This window comes from Lethenteron reissneri, chromosome 52, assembly GCF_015708825.2.
Source record: "Lethenteron reissneri isolate LAM-NWPU_2019-01 chromosome 52, ASM1570882v1, whole genome shotgun sequence".
Classification (NCBI taxonomy): domain Eukaryota; kingdom Metazoa; phylum Chordata; class Hyperoartia; order Petromyzontiformes; family Petromyzontidae; genus Lethenteron; species Lethenteron reissneri.
The window spans coordinates 8,938,153-8,957,179 of NC_083830.1; the positions used below are offsets into that span (position 1 = coordinate 8,938,153).

Sequence of the window (19,027 nt, forward strand, 5' to 3'; positions counted from 1 at the left end):
AATTAGTTTATCTTTCGCGGCGGCGTCTTAGCTTTACCTGGGGCTCATGCCGTTGTGCCACGGCTTGTAACCGCTGGGCGGTCCACGCACTCTGTGGTTTCCTGGTGCGATCGCACGCCGCGCGGCTACGGGGTATTTTCTGGTACACGCAAACAAAAGCTCGGCGCGAGTGCGGCGGCGGTGTGTATTGGGGTCAGATTGCAAAGTGCACTCCTGGCACGGGTTTTATGCAATCGGATCGGGAGACTTTCAGAGATGTAAATCCGGGCGTTCCTGCGCAGGCTGCCCGAGAGTAGAGAAATGCGAGGTGGTTTTTTTTTCTTTCTGCTCAGTACAGTTTTTTTTTTCTATACAGTTCGGTCATTTGGCCCCCTTCTCCTAGCTTTTGGTGTTGTTTTTTTGTGTGAACAAATGAACCTTATGGCGGGAGCCCGGGGTCCCGAATAAACGGAAGTCAAAATCGTAATTAATAAAAAAAAATTGTTGACTCCGTCGCACCGCGCACATAAACGCCACAACCCACCTGGCGCGGATCATTCTGTTGTCATGTCGTCCAAGCGCAGCGAAGACAAATGCCGTCGTCATGAACAAAACTTTGATTAGCGCATCGTGTAGAGCTCGTCGACAGCAATAGATTGCCGTATCGTTCGCCTTCAACAGACATAAAATAACGTCGCAACGCAGTTTATGCGAGAGCCGGGTGCTTATGGAACCTCGGGGTCCCGCCGTAAGGCTCAAATGCAGAGATGAGCACATGGCCAGCAATCCTGCGTCTCTTATTAAGGACTGCTGCCCCGTGACGTTATTCACCACAGTGCATTGCGGCTCTTTAAATATAGAGTTTTTTTTACCGAATTCGAAAAAAAAAATTGCCTCCCCCTTGTTATTTTGGTTGCCGACCCCTGGCTGAGTGGATCGGTGCTAGATCGAGTGAGAGGGGCTCACTCATCAGGAAAGGTTGCGAGTTAAATTTCTGGTTGGAGGTTGGTTGTCCCCCACCGTCCCACGTCTGGGTTGAATACAAGGAGTGGCACTGTGTGGGGGGGAAAGTGGACAGCGTTCATCCGAAGGGTGTACTCGTCCATGCCATTTTTATAATGACAAATTTCCACCACACCTGCGACTGTAGCTGCAAATCAAACGGTGGAATGCATCAACGGCACTTGTCCACTTAACTCTCGATGTGGGCGGGGGGGGGGTGTAAGGTCTTCAATTGATCTCACCAGAAGTTATCTTGTCAGTACACAACTTGCCTTTAAAGCAACCTAAAAAAACATTTTTAATGTGTCTGTTGGCACACTTTTGTCCCGATTTGTGACTGGCGACACAGTTGCTATAACAATTGTACCTCACGGCAGCAAGAAGGACCTGGGTTCAATTCCCAACTTGAGAATGCCTTTCAACGTGGAATTCAGAATCGGGATGTTTATTTATCCTGGAGGAATCCGATGCGCTATAAAGCTCTTTTTCACAGATGTCCAGTAGTTTGTATGGGTTTCCTACTGGGTGTTCCCGGTTTCCTCCGATAACTAAATTTGTTTTTACTTACAACGTAACCGGTATTCGCCAGACATGTCAATGCTGAAAAATTACCTCTCAGTTGCGATTATACGCAGCAGCAGCAACGTACTCCCCGACTGCGACCCTCCTGAATATAATAGTCTTGTGTAATCAAGCGGAAATAAATAAATGAATTGTGCCAATATCTAGAAAAAACACATTCCTGCGGAGGGAGCTGGTAGGAACGTTGGGTTGCCCGGTCAATGGCCAGGATCAACGGCGGCGTGGTGTATTCCGCAAATATGGCCGACTGTGAGGGCGGGCACAAGCCGGCGTGAGTAGGTTAAACGTTGAGTTTTATAAGGGCACCACCCAGCCCCACCCCCCACCCAGCCCCACCCTTCCCACCCAGCCCCTCCCGACCCTCCCCTCTCCACCCAGCCCCACCCCACCCATTTTTGGATGCACGACGGACGGACGGACACAATAATCCCCTGTGGGCTGGTGTAACCAGGAGGTTCCTACCAGTATAATCCATTTGTGACTCTCACAGAGCAGTGGCTACCCTTTGTATCGGAGAACGGGCCTTGGAAGGGAATACTGCAGAACTACCTCGGAGTTCCCCTCAAGCGATTGATGGTGTACACAGAACGGGGCAGAACTTGTGGATCCGCTCTGCGACCTAGAGAAATGCTCCCTTCATGACCGCCAATTCTCACAACTGGAATGTCGCCAAATTGAGGGCAGAAGCTAACATAACGTGATGTGTTTTTTTGTTGCATCGTCATTGGTGACGTGGGGTGGGGGGGTGCTGACGCCATCAACTCGCCACTCCTCAGAACCCGGTTTAATTGCAGGCGTTGAGACTGTTTGGATTTTTTTTTTTGCCGCTATAAACGTCCGAATGAGAAGCCACTTTGTTGAGCTCTCCTTTGTGGCTGGGTCCCTTTTGACACGTGGCTCGAAGCGCGCTGCGTCAGCATTAACGTAAACCTCAGTGGGCTTGGCCTGGTGGGATGGGGATGCTTTAGTTTTAGTTGTATGTGTTTGGGTGATTTGTCTTGTACTTTGCACTCCTATCGTGTTTGTGTACTGTTTGTTGTAACGTTTGTACCCGCCCTTACTAGACATCCGTGAAAAGAGTTTAATAGCTCATCGGATTCCTCCAGTATAAATAACTATTCCGATTCTGGCTCCTACATTGAGGGAAAAACGTATTTGATCCCCTACTGATTTTGTACGTTTGCCCACTGACAAATAAATGATCAGCCTATAATTTTAATGGTAGGTTTATTTGAACAGTGAGAGACAGAATAACAACAAAAAATGCAGAAAAACGCATGTCATAAATGTTATAAATTGATTTGCATTTTAATGAGGGAAATAAGTATTTGACCCCTCTGCAAAACATGACTTAGGACTTGGTGGCAAAACCCTTGTTGGCAAACACAGAGGTCAGACGTTTCTTGTAGTTGGCCACCAGGTTTGCACACATCTCAGGAGGGATTTTGTCCCACTCCTCTTTGCAGATCTTCGTCGGCTTTCAGTGTCACGGAGAAAATGCCAAACCACACCGCGCGGTACAACTCGCGGAGAGCTTGACCGTCTGTTAATTTGTTTTCATCGATGCTGTTTGCAGTTTAGTTTTTCTGGGAGGGGTTAAACGAAACGGAAAGCTATCCGCGCCTTTTCCGCACCCGCTCGCCCACTCGCCCGCGCTTCTCTTCGCAACGCCGATGTTGACAAATCACCACTTTTGTTTTCCTGTGTCGGAAAACACCCCGAGGCAAAGCCAGTGAACGCGATAAATGGCGAGGCTGCGGGTAGAAAGTGCTATCGGAATCGAATGCGTAATAGCCGCGTAGTCGTTAAATATTAATATTTCTTAAAAACATTCATTACGGAGCGGCGAGCAATTGTGCCACTATGTTTTGTTTGCCCCGCCCTGCCCCCCCCCTCCCCCAATACGATGAGACGTGCGTTTAAAGTGCCAATCCGTTTGTGCTCAGGGACGAACAATGCTTGCTGTGACCTTTGTGGACTACCTGGACACCATCGCCAAAGTGCTTCCAAAGGCATTGAAGTGAGTGTTTGGGTCAGTGAGAGGCTAAGTGAGACGGTGGTTTGAGATTGGGTGGGTGAGTGGATGGTTGAGTGAGTCAGTGGGTGAGTGATTGGGTGGATGAGCGGGTGGGTTTATGAGAGAGTGTGTGGTTGAATGGGTGGGTGAGTGATTGAATGAGTGGGTGGTTTGGTGTGTGGCTATATGACCCAGCGGAAGTGACTTCCTGTGGAAATGAGCACGAAGGCTATGTTCAGCTCCTGTTTACAGCCCAGAGTCGGTGAAAAACAGGGGTGTCACGGTGGCGAGATGTTAGTTACCTTGTCTGGTATGCAGGAGGTCGTGGGTTCGATCTCGACCCCGACACCCGTATATTTGGAGTTTTCCCTCCACATTTAGAATCAACGTGTGTTTCAAGTATTTGGTTGCTATTACATTTCCACACGATGATCCACTTCATTGAGATATAATTTGTGGCCAGGTCGCATCTGAGAAAGAGTTATGCAGTAGATCAACGATTATCCAGCGGCCCAAATTTTTTAAAACGCCAGATAATCACTAATCATGATTTTAAATAGCTTATTTTGGCACATTCTTGTGTAACATGTTTTTAGGTGTTTTGTTCGCTAACGCAATCGAACGCATTGCATTTAAGGAGGAGTCTACTGTTCATATGCTCTTGTTTTACCCATCTGTTCAATCACCGGTGCTCCAGCGTACACTGAATTACATGCACTTTTTTCCGGATCGCACTGTGTGTTTTCTGTTTTTATTAGTTATTAGTCGTGAAACATGTTTTTATATGTGTTGTATTTTTCATGTTTAAATTGTATGTAGTGCATAATGTCATTTCGCACTGAAATCGACCATCGGTACTTTTTTTGTGACGCACGTGGTACCGATCGCCGAACTGGTGTACACCCTTCGGAGCGGTTTTCCGGCGTTGGCCGGATGACATGCCGGTTTCACCGGATCTGCCCCGCACCGCCGAATAATGTTGGAAGCCGGATAATCGACAATCTACTGTATAGCTCAGTGGGCCTTACCTGGTAAAATAAATATAGTTTAAGTAGTTTTACTATTACATCCAATTCTAGAGGGCCGATCGTTGTTGACTTCCCCACAAAGTGGTAGACATTTTACCGACCCAGTTAAGGGATGATGGTCCCGGGTCAACCGCCAACCAGGATTTCAACGAGCGCAACCTTCCGATCGCGAGCTGCTCTCCCTACCTGCCGAGCCGCAGCACGGGAAGGGGGGTGGGGTGGGGGAGACAGACCTTCATCCAGCAGTGGATCGACAGGGGGCCTGGCGGATTTTAATTAAGCAAAGGTCCGTCCGTCGATTTGTTGATTGGGCTCGCGAGCCGGCGTTCCCACGCAAAAGGCCACTCGGGTCCCAAGAAATCGTGGCCGTTTCACGCGGAGCGTTTTGGTCCCGTTATCGATTCCACTTAGCGGCGGCACGTGACCTGCGCAGCGCGCGCCCGCTGGGGAAGAGCCCAGCGGAGCCGATTAATTTCCCCGTGGCACAATCGCTCAAGGTGGTGGTGGGCGGGGGGGGTGGCATGGTGGTGTGTTGGGAGGTTCAGGCATCTGATGGATTTCCTGCTCAAACGAGAACTGAGGCATTGCGCTCGTCTCCTGTTGACGCTGCCAAGCCAGCGGTGGAAAGTCCACATTCCCATGGCGGGGGAGAGTGTATCCGTAGGGCAACCACTGTTGACTTCCCAACAGTGCGCTACTCGTTTTTGAGACCTCCGTAGGGAGGATGGGCGAGTCCAACGCCCAAGCAGGATTTGAACCTTGCAACCTTCCGATTGCGAGCCACCTGGCCGGTTTCTGCACGTGATGCCCTTTTGTCAATCCACTGCTGGATGAAGGCCCCCCCCCCCCCTCTCTCCCCCATGCCATGTCATTTGTTAGGTTTGTTTGACCATACTTCACCACACTGGTCAGTGGGGGTTGGTGAAAGGTTAGCGGGAGCCCAGGACCGGTCAGATATCACTCGCCACTGACGTTTGCCACGGTCAGGAATCAAACTCTGGTTGCCAAATTACCAGCGCAGCGCTCTAACCACTGTGCCACCGCTCCACTCCCAATCATTAGGTCCACGTGTATCACCAGGCCATTCGCCGATCCACTGCTGGATGAGGGCCTCCCCAAGCTGTCCTTGTCCACGGGGGTTATTTTTCCATACTTCACTACTCTGGTCCATGCGGGTAGTTGACGTTGGGGGGGTAGAGCATAGAAGTACATAACAACAATGCATTTATCTGCACTGACCCACCACGTGTCCCTGCAGCCACCTCGTGTACATGGTGCTGTCCAGGCTAAGAAGATTTGCTTAAAATAAAAATGCCGACTAAATAACACCGTTGCCTTCCGCTGCCTTTCAATGTAGTCGTACCCTCCCTTTAACGAAGAATCGGCAAAACGAATGAATGAATAACAAAAATAATTTCTCGCTAACTTTATAGGGCATCATTAATGCCAAGCGCATCTCAAAATGCTGTGGAATCTGTGACACGCGCGGTAAAACAGTTCAACATACATACGTACAAAGACCACAAGCAAGCCGGAAGGCAGCCAGAACCGGCGCCAACAATTACCCGAGCTTTGTGCTCCTATATTTGGATGTTCGTCTAACTCCCCTAATGGGTGTGTTTATATACATGCGGGAGGACACTGGGGTAGCCCCCGGCGGATGAACTAATGAACGAATGAATAAACTGGCGGTGCTGCAGTGAGCTGGAGGAGGACCTGGCGCTGTGCCTCATCGCGATGCCGTCTCGTGAGGACCGCTTGCGCGTCGTCGGTGACGCCGGGCGCCTGGAGATGCTGCGCTCGCTGCGCCCCGGCGCCGTGGTGCGCGTGAACCTGGCGGTGGCCGGGCCGCGCGAGGCCATCGGCGTCGTGCGCTACTGCGGCCCGCTCGACGACCGGCCCTTCTCCGGCACCAGTTTCGGCATCGAGCTGCAGGTGAACACGTCGTCCCGGTTCGCTGCCGGTGGCCGGTGCGGGGTGGGGTTGAGAGGGGGGGGGGGGAGATGGCGTAGGGAGGGGTGATCGAGGTCAAAGCGCGGTGTGCTAATTGCTGTGCCACTGTTCCACCCCACTTCCCGTCGAGTGCCGCTTATTTCATCGCCACTGAATGGGATTTGAACTTATAACTTGACTGTCTTGAGTCGAGCGCTTTAATCACCGAGTCGCCCTCTGTGTGTGTGCCCTTGTGTGTGTGTGTGTGCCCCTGTGTGTGTGCCCCTGTGTGTGTGTGCCCTCGTGTGTGTGTGTGTGCGTGCCATGTATGTGCGGTCGTGGTAGTGGTTAGCGTGCTGCGCTACGAACCTGGTGACCTGAGTTCGGCTCCCACTCACGGCCAACATCAGTGACGATTAATTATCTGAACTGCTCCTGGGCCCCTCCCCTAGGTTGCCTCCAATGAGTACCTGGTGCGGTGTGTAATCATCGCCACTGGGGCGTGGTGCTTGGCCACCCACCGCCTCGTGTGCCGCGCCGGCCTTCGTGGGTGCTCGCTTAACGGCACTTGCCCAGCGACAGTCTGTTGAAGGCTATTACGGGGCATCTTTGTTTTCATCAGTGACGATTAATTATCTGAACTGCTCCTGGGCCCCTCCCCTAGGTCGCCTCCAATGAGTACCTGGTGCGGTGTGTAATCATCGCCACTGGGGCGTGGTGCTTGGCCACCCACCGCCTCGTGTGCCGCGCCGGCCTTCGTGGGTGCTCGCTTAACGGCACTTGCCCAGCGACAGTCTGTTGAAGGCTATTACGGGGCATCTTTGTTTTCGCCTAGGGATATTACCGGGGCAAGGGCGTGACGGACGGAACGTACAGTGGCAAGCGCTTCTTCACGTGCGACGAGGAGTGCGGCGTCTTCGTGCACCTGAACCGCATCGTGCGTTTGGAGAGCGAGGACGAGAAGGACTACCTGTACCCCGAGCGCGTCAGCGTGCTGGTGAGGGCGGCGCCGGATAAACCAAGTGGCAGCACCTTTTTTACACTTTCCCGCTTGCGTCTTTAAACGACGCACGGGCTCGTAGCCCCCCTGCCTCGGCAACATCTTGCGCATCCACCGGCGTGGCACAGTACGGCAGTGGATGTTGCCCGCCGCTGCGCCCTGCTGACGGGCAATGAAACCTCGAAACCGATCACTGCCAAACTTTTAACGCGCAAATGCTTTAGCGGCCAATATGATGATTCGTAATTGCATTCTTCCGGGCAAGACACCTGATGATGATGCTGGATGTCATCTTCAGCGAAACAATATTACGCAAATTGTGCATAATTTTGCTTGCCTTTCAACATTCCCCCCCTCCTCCCATTTGCTGAAAGAAAATAACAAATCAATTGTCATTTTTGCCCATAACGTGACAGCTTGATTCGATTGGTTCCGTCGGGTGGTGGAGGGTTATAGTTACAATACACACCGACGCGGCGATCGAAACCCATGCAGCTGCCGCCAAGAGCGTCAGCCGCGCCTTCCACGGCATCCCGACTCGACCGCTGCAACTCGCTCCGCTCCCTGTTCCCCAACAGGACAGCCTCTCCCTGGACGGCAACAGCTATAATGCGCTGGGACTGGGGGGCAGCGGCGCTAACGGGGGGCCCTCGGCGCCGAGGCCGATGAGGCCCAGGAGCACGCGGGACTTGTCGCCCGAGCACGGAGCCCAACTGCCGACCGTGCATTGTGAGTGTTGCTGTCACCGGGGCTTTCGCTCGCTCGTCTGCTCGCCCGCTCGCCTGCTCAGCCGCTCGTTCAACTGCTCTTTCGTCCGCTCGCTCGGCCGCACGCTCGTCCGCTCGCCCGCTCGCCCGCTCGCCCGCCTGCTCGCCTGCTTGCACGTCCGTTCACCCACTCGCTCGTGCATTCAGTCGCTCGCTTGCCCACTCGCCCGTCCACTCGCCTGATCGCTCGGCCACTCAGCCGCTCGCTCGCCCAATCGCTCGGTCGTCCGTTCACCCGCTCGCTCGTCCACTCATTCGTCTGCTCGCTCGCCCACTCACCCACTCGCTTGCCCACTCACCCGCTCGCTCGCCCACTCACCCGCTCGCTCAGAATCGCGACACCACTTGGATCATGTGTTGCGACGGGCAGGACTCTCACTTGATCACCTCATCACTCGCCACCGATGTTAGCCGTGCCTGACACAGACGTGTAATGGCCTTGCTCTAAAGGACACCGTGAACCTCGACAATCTCGGTATCTTTTTGCCGATCGACGTCGGTCGGCCGGCCCGCCCCTTGCCATTTTCTCCGTGGTGCAGCGGGAAGCCGGTACGCCGCGGGGTCGGACCTGACGTCGCAACAGTATCAGAAGGACCCCTCGCGCAACAGCTTGGCCGTGGGCAAGCGGCTCGCCCACCAGAGCTACAAGGCCATCGGCGAAGGCCGCTCCTTCCTCAACAACCACATGCACAACAGCGGCATCGGCAACCACGCGCCCGACTTAAAACGCGGCCTTGGCGGCAGCCTCGTCGCCCCAGGGGACGGCGCCGCCGACGACTATCTCCCGTCGAAGTACGCCCAATCGGCCGAGACGTCTCTGCAGACGGGCGGCCGCAGGGGCGGCCCCGTGTTCTCGTCGTCGCCGCCGCCGTCGTCTTCGCCGGCGGTGCTTGGGCAGTCGAGGGGTTTGGGCGGCAGGCAGAGACCGGGGAGCGAGCCGGCAAGCCAGTTCTACAACACGCTGGGCGGCACGCCCATCGGGCAGAACTCGCAGACGACGTGGTACTGCGGCTCGCCGGCTGACCCAGACGCCGGTGGGTGGTGCCCCCACCCCCCCCCCCACCCCCCTCCCACACCTCGCCTTTCGAACCGAGTTCCCGGCGCGCGAGCGGTAATGGCGCACGCCATTTTGGCTCTCGTGGCGCTTGTTGTTCGGCGTGCTCTCCGACCTTTCCCCGCACGACCTTTCGCCCACTCCATCTGTTCGCTCTCTATCTTTTTTAAGGGGCGCCACGGTGGTGTGATGTGATCTTCCTCGCCCGGTATGTAAGAGGTCAGGGGTTCGATCGCGACACTGACGCCTGTTGTATATTTGGAGTTTGCGTGTTCTCTCCGTGGTTGTGTGGATTTTTTCTCCGAGTCCTCCGGGTTTTCCCTCCACATTTAGAAAAATGCATTTGGATAATTTAGATTATTTCCACGTGATAAGCCACTTTGTTGAGCTATCATTTGTGGCCAGGTTAATACCTGAGTGGCCTTTTACCTGGTAAGATAAAACATAGTTTAGTTGTATTTGTATATGTTTTTAACCGATTTGTTTACCTTCCTATACTTTGCAAGCCTATCGTGCTTTGGGTATTGTTCTGACCCGCCCCTACTGGAACGTCCTGTAGACAAAGAGCTTTAAGGCCAATCGGATTCCTCCAGTATAAATATATTTTCTCATTCTTATTTTGGTGCCGCAGTGACGAGCTTGGGCGGGCGATTCAAGTCGGAGCTGAGCCTGAAGCCGCTGCGGCCGCACGTGCCGCACACGTGGCCTGACATGGGCCTGCGTTCGCTCGGCGACGCGGCCAGCGTCACCAGCGGCTTGGGCAGCAGCTGTTCCGTGGGCGGTGGCGGCAGTGAAGGTTTTGCCGCCGTGCCGTTTAGTTCGGGGCGGTCTCGTCCCTCGCTCTGCAAGACCAACTCCAACATCGCGCCTTTCTTCCCAGCCGCTGAGATGGTGAGGAGGCGGCAGTGTGGATTTCACGAGTAGGGCCCCGTGTCCCGGCCTCGTGATCCAGGTTTAAAAAAAAAAAATTACACGCAGATTTCTTCATTTGAATGACCAACGGCAACATCACCCCCCTCTACCGACAGACTAATGTTCTCCTGTGGGCCAGTGCCTCGGCATATCTCGTGCTCTACAGGGACAGCTTTCTTCAGGGGGTCCCCTCGGCTAAAAAGAGAATCATAGCTGGGCTGTGGAGTGATTGAGATGTGTGATATAAGGTGCTTTGAGATGCTGGGGCATTTTAAGCACCTAATGAATGCAATCTTAATCTTTAGCCTTGCCGAAAGTCCCTGATGTCAAAATGAGCCGTTGTCTGACCCTGATTGACCGATTGGCGATGGATAAAGCGAATGAAACGGTACAAATAAGATAATTAAAAAAACAGTGCCAACGAGACGGTGGAAACGAGGTGAGGAAATGTCACAACCCCGGATCGTGACGATTCATGGCATCGCCAATGAGCGGCGAACGGTTTCACGTCCAGATATTAAAATAAAAATTCCTGGACTCCCCCAGCGTATAATCTTGAGGCGCGTAGAGACAAACCAAGGCATCTTCAGCATTCGTCGACTTGCCATAACGGCAGTGGTTATTTTTTTAACACGCGGAAGAATGCCGTCACCTCGCCGCGTTTGTCTCCAGGTCGGCGGCCGGACGGCAGGCGAGGGCCGCCCTAAGAGGCTGCCGGAAGACAACGGGCCTGGGCCTCCTGGCGGCCTCACCGATCCCGAGGCCCCTCCGTCGCGTCCCCGCACGCTCTCGGACCCCGCGGCGGCGGTGGCGGCGAACTTAGGCGGCCTCGTCGATCGGTCGCCGGCGACCCCTCCGACCCCGTTGTCGCCCTCGCCGGTCGGGGGCAAATACGAGCTGGAGAAAGGCTCGCTGGTGGAGGTGATGGCCAAGGAGATGCGCGTGTTCGGAGTCATCCGGTGGATCGGCGTGCCCCTGGGCTTGGACGAGACGCTGGCCGGCATCGAGTTGGTGGGCCGTTTTCCTTTTTTTAATTTGTTTGCGCCGTTACGAGGTTTTTGTTGTTGAAGGAATTAGTTTTGGTTTGTACGAGACTCCTCTGCCCGTCACCGGATTCACCCATAGTGTACCACACGTGGGCAGGTTTCGGTTGAGTTGGGTTGAGCCCGGATAGTGTGACCACGCTACTCACGGCCTGTTTATCTTAGGGAGCTGTAAGGCAGAGGGCAGTGTTACGAAATCGACTGTTGTACTGTCCGTCTATACGCCCCCCCCTCACCCCACCCCGTCTATTCTCACCACTTTCACCAACCAGTGGGTTAACAGATGCTTCCGCTTGCTGCAACCTTAGTTTGAAAGCGTCAAGGAAGGCTAACACGTTGGTCTCGTTGTGGCGCGTGCGTGCATCTGTCCGCGCGCGCGCTCGTGCTCGCAGGAGGAGGAGATGCAGGGCTGCACGGATGGAACCTTCAAACAGCACCGCTTCTTCACGTGTCCGCTGGGGAAGGGCTTCTTCATCCAGTTCACGAAGTGCCGTCCGGACTCGCGCTTCATGTCCGTGCCGCACATCGGCCTCGACCCCGTGCAGCGCTGCAACTCGCTCGGTAACCCGGATGGCGGTGGTTGGCGATGGTGATTGTACGTGTGTACGTTGAACGTCTTCTTGGTTCTTTCGGTAAAGTCACGTAGAAGGGAAATAAAAAAAATAAAAAATTTGTATTCTTTTATTATGTTTTATTCTTTTTTATTTTATTATTTCCCTTCTACGTGACTTTACCGAAAGAACCAAGAAGATGAATCCCTGCAGTCACGAAAGCTTTAAATCGAAATTTTACGTTGAATGTCTTTCGCACCGTACGTAGCCAGCCGTGCTAATCGGAGGTGCGGGGGAAGGACAACTCGTAAACTTTGCGGTGGTGGCTGTTTTTCCGGAGGCGCCAATGGTGGCGGAGCTTCGTTAAACGAGGACAAAAATCCTTTTATTTGCCGTCTTTTTCTTCTGATGCATGCTCCATCCCGATTGCGCCGTCGGCGCCGCCGCGTCACGAGACGGAAGAATCCGTTCAGTACACTCCGCCCGGCGCGTTCCAGATGTTTTTTTTTTGTGTCATCGCCGCGACGGCAGCAACGACGATCAATCCGGAACGAGGAGTGAAACGACGTCACCGCCGCCGCGTGTCTCCCCCGCCCCGTTCCCCCACTCCGGCAGCGTTCAGCAACTACCGGAGCGAGCGCGTGGAGGGCGAGGTGCCTCCCCCTTCGGAGAAGGAGGCCACGGCGGTGGTGTGCGGCCGCACGAAGGGCATCCAGGGCCACTACAACTCCTGCTACCTGGACTCCACGCTCTTCTGGTGCGCCCCCCTACTAAACTAAACTATCTTTTAATTTTACCAGGTAAGGCCCCCGCTGAGCTTATAATACAGCTATTTTTTCAGAAACGACCTGGCTGTCACAAATAATAGCTCAACGAAGCGGCTTATCGCGTGCAAGGTCAGTGCAGGCAAATACTCAAGACGCGTGTCTCCAAATGTGGAGGGAAAAACTAGAGGGCCTGGAGGAAAATCCACGTGACCATGGGGAGATCATGCAGACTCCAAATATACGGCCATCGGGGTCTGAATCGAACCCAGGCACTCCTCCGTACCAGGCGAGGGAGTTAACATCTCGCCACTTGAACCCTTGGGTTTAAACGTCTCACGGAATGTTTTCTCCGCTACCTTCATAACGTGGCGTAGGCACATGACTAGCAGCCACAGCCATAGCGAGGGGTATACCGGATACGGTGTGCTAGGCGGTGAAATGTTTTTAATTACCTGACCGCTACATCCTGGCCCATGAGCTGTAGGTTCCCTCAACAGCTTTGACAGGGCATACCTTTCAATTGTTTATTGCCACGTGTGCTGACCGACGCCCCCGTGCGCGCCTGTGTTGTGCGTGTCTCTCCGCGTCTCTCTGCGCGCCAACGTCCACCTGCGCATGCAGCATGTTCGCGTTCAGCACGGTGTTCGACGGCATGTTGCACCGGCCGCAGCGTTCCAGCGACCTCAAAGATTACCCTAAGGTGCAGCAGCTGCTTCGCGAGGACATCGTGAACCCGCTACGCAAGTACGTGGCGCGCGGCGTGGAACCCACGTTATCCCTCTCCCTTTTCCACCGGCACATCCGTGCCGAGACAGCGTGTGAGGCCGGCACGGTACGGGGTGGTTCTCCCACTGGCTATTTTCCATGCAGCGAGGACATCGTGAACCTGCCGTGCCAGTATGCAGCGCACAGTGTGCGTGGAAATCGGCCCCGATACTCGTGTTAACGGAGGGAGGGGGGGTGGGGGGCAGGTGGCTTGGGTGCCTTGGGCGGGGAGGGGCTTACAATGGCCATGTTGGAGCCACTGAGCCACCGTTGCAAAGATCCTGGGTGCTAATCCGTGTTTCAGCCACCGCGAGATGTAGCGATTTGATGGTCTGAGCCCATTAAAATGTGTTCGTGGCACAAATGAAATGTTATTGGGGAAAAAAATCTGAATTTCGCAGTTGGTTTGTCCCTTAAATTTCCATCTTCCAGTTTTGTCAATTAAAGATGTTCATTTCATTGCGTTGCGACAAACACTTTTGGCGGCGCCGATGAAAGGTGCGCCCCGAGCGTGGATAATGAGGCTTATAAACGAGGCTTCGTCGGAAGTTCAGCAGTAGCTCTGCGACATTGTCTTCCGGCGGGGGGCCTCTCCCCAGAGAAAAGACGAGGGTGGTGGTGGTGCGGTGTTGTGTGTGAGAATTCTTCACGGCAACGTTTTCGTCTCTCTTCGTGATGCTTGGCGGCACAGTCGGAATAATAATTTAGAAGAAAACGCACAAAAGAAATCGAACCAAAGTCGTCACCGTTGGCGTTGCGATGTCAACGATCGTGTGACCATGCACGTGACTGCTTGGAAAACTTTTCCCGACAACGTTTACCCAGATGGATTTATTTGATGCGACGCGTTTTTTGAAACACACCTCCTACTTGTATGCACGCGTGCGTGTGCGCACGTGCACGCGTACCGCGCTTCGTGATCTGCCGTTGAACGCTAAGGCTCTCTTACGGTGTCGCCGCGCAGGAACGGCTTCGTGAGCGCCACCAAGGTCATGCAGCTGCGGAAACAGCTGGACAAGATCGGCTACGTCACGGGGCTGACGTGCGAGGAGAAAGGCGAGTATGGACTGGCAGCGCGTGTTCGCGACGGCGCAGGGCCTGTCACGTCACACTTCTACTCACCCTTTCCCGTTTCAATGACGTAAGTGTGTTTGTGTGTGTACGTCATCGAAACGGAACCAGAAGAAAAACTCAAATGAAATAACCTTATCAGTACCGAGGCTCCCACGATGCCGATTAGCACGGCTCGCTATGTACGGTGCGAAAGAAGTTCAAAATACACACGTGCGGCACAGTTTGGCGCCCGCTATCATAGAGTGCGGTCGTGTCGTTAGAGTTTTCTGCGGTGAGTACGATGTCTTTTAAAACAACCGCGCTACGCCTCTCTGAATAAAATTAACACTGAGCCGCTCGCACGTTCCGAGATTCGCCGGTGAATGGGACCCCGCCCCCGCAACTTGCAGACGTCTCAGGAACGGGAAAGGTTTAATCGGCCGCCTCGGGCGGAGGAGCAGGGGGTTTACGACGCATTGTTGTGTACACACGACCTAACCAAAAAACCCAGTTGTGCGCCGTTCAAACATTTGTGCGTGTTACCGCCGTGCCGTGCTGTGCCGTGCTGTGCCCCTGTCCCGAGCTGAGCGTTTAAAATAATCAACGCCCCGTGTTGTCGCTCGCGCAGATCCCGAGGAGTTTCTCAACACCCTGTTCCAGCACGTGCTGAAGGTGGAGCCCTTCCTGAAAATCCGGTGAGGCACGGAGGCATGGCTCGAAGCATCTCGCTCCTTTGACGTCACCTTCCATGGCCCTTCTATTTAAATTTTTTGGGTGTTTAGTTTGTTGTCCTTCCCCCGTACCTCCGATTAGCATAGCTGGCTACGTACGGTGGTGCTTAGCCGCGGGGTTCCCAACGGAAATGTGTTCTTGGTCGCATGAGATGACACGATGCCGCGAGCCCACTTGGAATAGAATTTTAAAAGTGCAAACTGTGTGTGGGATTTAGAATCTGTGCAGAAGGTTGCTGGCATAACTTTTTTGACTGTCGCCCTCCCTTGCTCATGCTGCGTTTACCTCCATACCCTTGGTGTTGCATCTCATCCCCTTATGTTAAGATGTGGTTTGCAGTTTCGATTTAAAGCTTTCGTGACTGCAGGGATTCATCTTCTTGGTGCTTTCGGTAAAGTCACGTAGAAGGGAAATAACAAAATAAAAATAAAACATGATAAAATACAATTCTCACGACGTTTCGGCCACAACGCAAGCAGCCGTCCTCAGGTGAAGAACAGGTCTGTCGGAAAGACAGCGTCAGACGCTGTCTTTCCGACAGACCTGTTCTTCAGACGCTGTCTTTCCGACAGACCTGTTCTTCACCTGAGGACGGCTGCTTGCGTTGTGGCCGAAACGTCGTGAGAATTATTTTATTATGTTTAAATTATTTTGTTATTTCCCTTCTATGTGACTTTACTGAATGAACCAAGAAGGTGGTTTGCAGTGTTCGGCATTTGAAATGCAATTTGCTATATAAAGTAAAATTCGTGTTTATTATTAAAAATGTTTTCTCTCCCTGGATTCGACCATGCCCAGATCTGGAAACAAGGACTTCCAGGACGGCCATTTCTACCAGATCTTCACGGAGCGTGACGAGCAGGTGAAGGTGCCCACGGTGCAGCAGCTGCTGGAGCAGTCGTTCCTCGCCGCCGACCTCAAGCTCGTGGAGGTGACGCGACGCGTCGCACGCCACAGCGCCGCAACCACGCCGCGATAGACACCGCTACGACCACACTGCACCACAACCACACAGCGCCACAACCACACAATGCCACAACCACGGCGCGATAGACACCGCTACGACCGTGCAGCTCCACAACCACACCCAGCGCAACAACCACACAGTGCCACAACCACACAGTGCCACAACCACACAGCGCCGCAACCACACAGTGCCGCAACCACGCCGCGATAGACAATGCTACGACCACACTGCACCACAACCACACCCAGCGCAACAACCACACAGCGCCACAACCACACAGCGCCACAACCACACAGCGCCACAACCACGCTGCGATAGACACCGCTACGACCACACTGCACCACAACCACACCCAGCGCAACAACCACACAGTGCCGCAACCACGCCGCGATAGACACCGCTACGACCACACAGGGCCATGACCACGCAGCAACCGCACACCGTTGCGCCACCGCGCTTGCACCACACCCGCACTATGCCAGGCGGCACTACATGATGTCACGCTACGCTCTGCTACACACCGCCATATTACCGCACACCGCCACCATTCGGCACCGTCATTCGCCACCGCAGCAGACAATACCAAGCCGCACAGAGACATTCCCCACCGCGCTAATACCGCACCACGCTGTGCTCCACACCTATGTCATACATCACCATGCGACAAAGGGAAGGGCGTTGCCTGGACACCATGATGAAGGTAGCAATGGTGTTAAAGTCCGCTACCGAAACCCGTCTGGAAAAGCAAGTCTCAGGTCAGCACTTGCCGCTTCTGCAACACCCAGAAGCACAATGTAATTAAGGTTAAAAGCAGGTAGTTTTTGTTGTTGTTGTATCGTATCTTCCTTGAACTCGAATCTATGAAAAGCTTGCTGCCAGCAGCATGCAGGAGTTAGCCTTTAATCTCGCGTCTGGCTGATCGAAGTGACCTGATAATGCCACAGCAGGTATTCAGTGTCACCTGCCGGAGGGGGCCTTTCTCCAACACCGCTCGCGATGGACCGCAGCTCACGCGTGCCACACCTGTGTCTCTCCCGCAACCGCCCCTCGCCCGTGTCTCTGCAGACGCCCTCCTGCCTCATCGTGCAGATGCCCAGGTTTGGCAAGGACTTCAAGATGTTCAACAAAATCATCCCCTCCCTGGAGCTTGACATAACGGACCTGCTGGAGGACGGTGAGCAGCGTCGGTGGCGCGTGACGAGTGGCCGCAGCCACAGAGAGAGGCATTCTGGATGTGGTGTGCTTTGTGTTCCACCGTGGGTTGTATGTATGTATGTATGCATGTTGAACTTCTTTTGCACCATACATAGCCAATTGTACTAATCGGACGTGCGGGGGAGAGACGCATGCACTCAGTATAATAATCTACTGCTCGATGAAATCATGGTGCTTGTTTGACCATACTTCACTCCGGTCAGTGCGGGTTTGTGTCAGGGGGCGGTGTCAGCTTATAACATTCGCTGCTGACGGTAGCCATGCCGGGGTATTAAACTCAGCTCGCGAGGTTCACAGTGGAGTGTGCTAACCAATGTGCCACCGCTCTCCCCTTGGATGCAACACTGCTACAATCCAAAATAATAATGAGAGATTAGAGAATCGAATCCCGATCCAAAATCACGATAATTCATCGTATCGTGGAGCCGTGTCTCCTTGTGACTCGCTGACCGACTCGATTTCTCCGTACTACCCAACACCTTTACCGCGTGACCGAGCTTCCCTCTCGCCCCCACCCCCCCCCCACCACCTCGCGTTGTGTGTGTGGCACAGCGCCGCGGGAATGCCACATCTGCGGCGGTCTCGCCGAGGAGGAGTGCAAGGATTGCTACCACGACCCAAGGATGGGACCCAGTTGCCTCAAGCAGTTCTGCTCAATGTGCAACAAACAGGTGGGAGCCTGGCACTCTCTCCCCAACGCGGCTGCCCCCTCTTTGTCTCCCCAACGCTTCCGTTCACGCGCCGCGCGCCGCACCGGGAGCTCATTTAATATCGAGTTGAGCTCGGGCACGTGGGTCGGTCGGCAACCTGCGGCTCCGGCATGCCGGCGGGCTCTTGAAGGCTCCGCTTGGCGACGGTGATTTGTCACGGACCACCGCCGTCCGTCTCGCGGTTCACCGCGGCGCATCGCGGCTCTTGAAACAGTTTTTTTTTTTACCGGATTCTAAAAAAAATGGCCGCTCTTGTTGTTTTGGTTTGCCGACCTCTGAGCTACGGGAGGCCCAGGACCGCTTCACATAAATCGTCACCGATGTTGGCCGTGAGCGGCAATCGAACTCGGTGGGGGCACACCGGGTTTCGTAGCGCGGTGCGCTAACCGCTGTGCCGCCGCTTCTCACACGGCGCGCACGCACACAGACACTCGGACCGGGGAGGGAATTACAGTGACGATGTAATTTATTGTTCAGAATCACAATATTCTTGGTTCTTTCGGTAAAGTCACGTAGAAGGGAAATAATAAAATAATAAACATAAAACAATAAAATTCTCACGACGTTTCGGCCACAACGCAAGCAGCCGTCCTCAGGTGAAGAACAGGGCTGTCGGAAAGATGAATCCCTGCAGTGACGAAAGCTTTAAATCGAAATTTAACAGAATCACAATCTTTACTTATCCTGGAGAAATCCGATGAGCTGTGAAGCTCTTTGTCACGGTTGTTCAGTAAGGGGCAGGTCAGAAAGTTACAACAAATGTCACCAAGTCGACGGTTTTATTCCACGAAGTCAGCATGCACGGCGACAGCCATGCTTCTTTTGTCATTGCACTGCCGGATGAGACCCCCACCCCATGCCGTACGGGTCGTGGGGGTCATTTGAGCATTCTTCACCACGCTGGTCACCGCAGGCTGGTGAAGGCGGTGAGCATAGACATCGGAGCATGGT

At 53.9% G+C, this 19,027-nt stretch overlaps 1 protein-coding gene across 3 annotated transcripts in view; it reads left to right on the top strand.

Moving 5' to 3' along the window:
* The window catches only part of LOC133355779 (ubiquitin carboxyl-terminal hydrolase CYLD-like), a 56,260-nt gene that overhangs the window by 30,723 nt on the left and 6,510 nt on the right, over positions 1-19,027 (top strand). The window contains exons 3-17 of one of the 3 annotated variants that reach the window (XM_061573125.1): positions 3,510-3,583; positions 6,297-6,543; positions 7,376-7,537; positions 8,119-8,269; positions 8,847-9,341; positions 9,993-10,252; positions 10,946-11,284; positions 11,709-11,877; positions 12,483-12,624; positions 13,256-13,378; positions 14,364-14,455; positions 15,081-15,147; positions 15,983-16,115; positions 17,217-17,325; positions 17,919-18,037. In XM_061573125.1, coding sequence (XP_061429109.1) covers positions 3,510-3,583; positions 6,297-6,543; positions 7,376-7,537; positions 8,119-8,269; positions 8,847-9,341; positions 9,993-10,252; positions 10,946-11,284; positions 11,709-11,877; positions 12,483-12,624; positions 13,256-13,378; positions 14,364-14,455; positions 15,081-15,147; positions 15,983-16,115; positions 17,217-17,325; positions 17,919-18,037 — 2,682 coding nt within the window. The remainder of the gene's footprint in view (positions 1-3,509; positions 3,584-6,296; positions 6,544-7,375; positions 7,538-8,118; positions 8,270-8,846; positions 9,342-9,992; positions 10,253-10,945; positions 11,285-11,708; positions 11,878-12,482; positions 12,625-13,255; positions 13,379-14,363; positions 14,456-15,080; positions 15,148-15,982; positions 16,116-17,216; positions 17,326-17,918; positions 18,038-19,027) is intronic. The other 2 variants (XM_061573126.1, XM_061573127.1) reach the window with 2 other exon arrangements.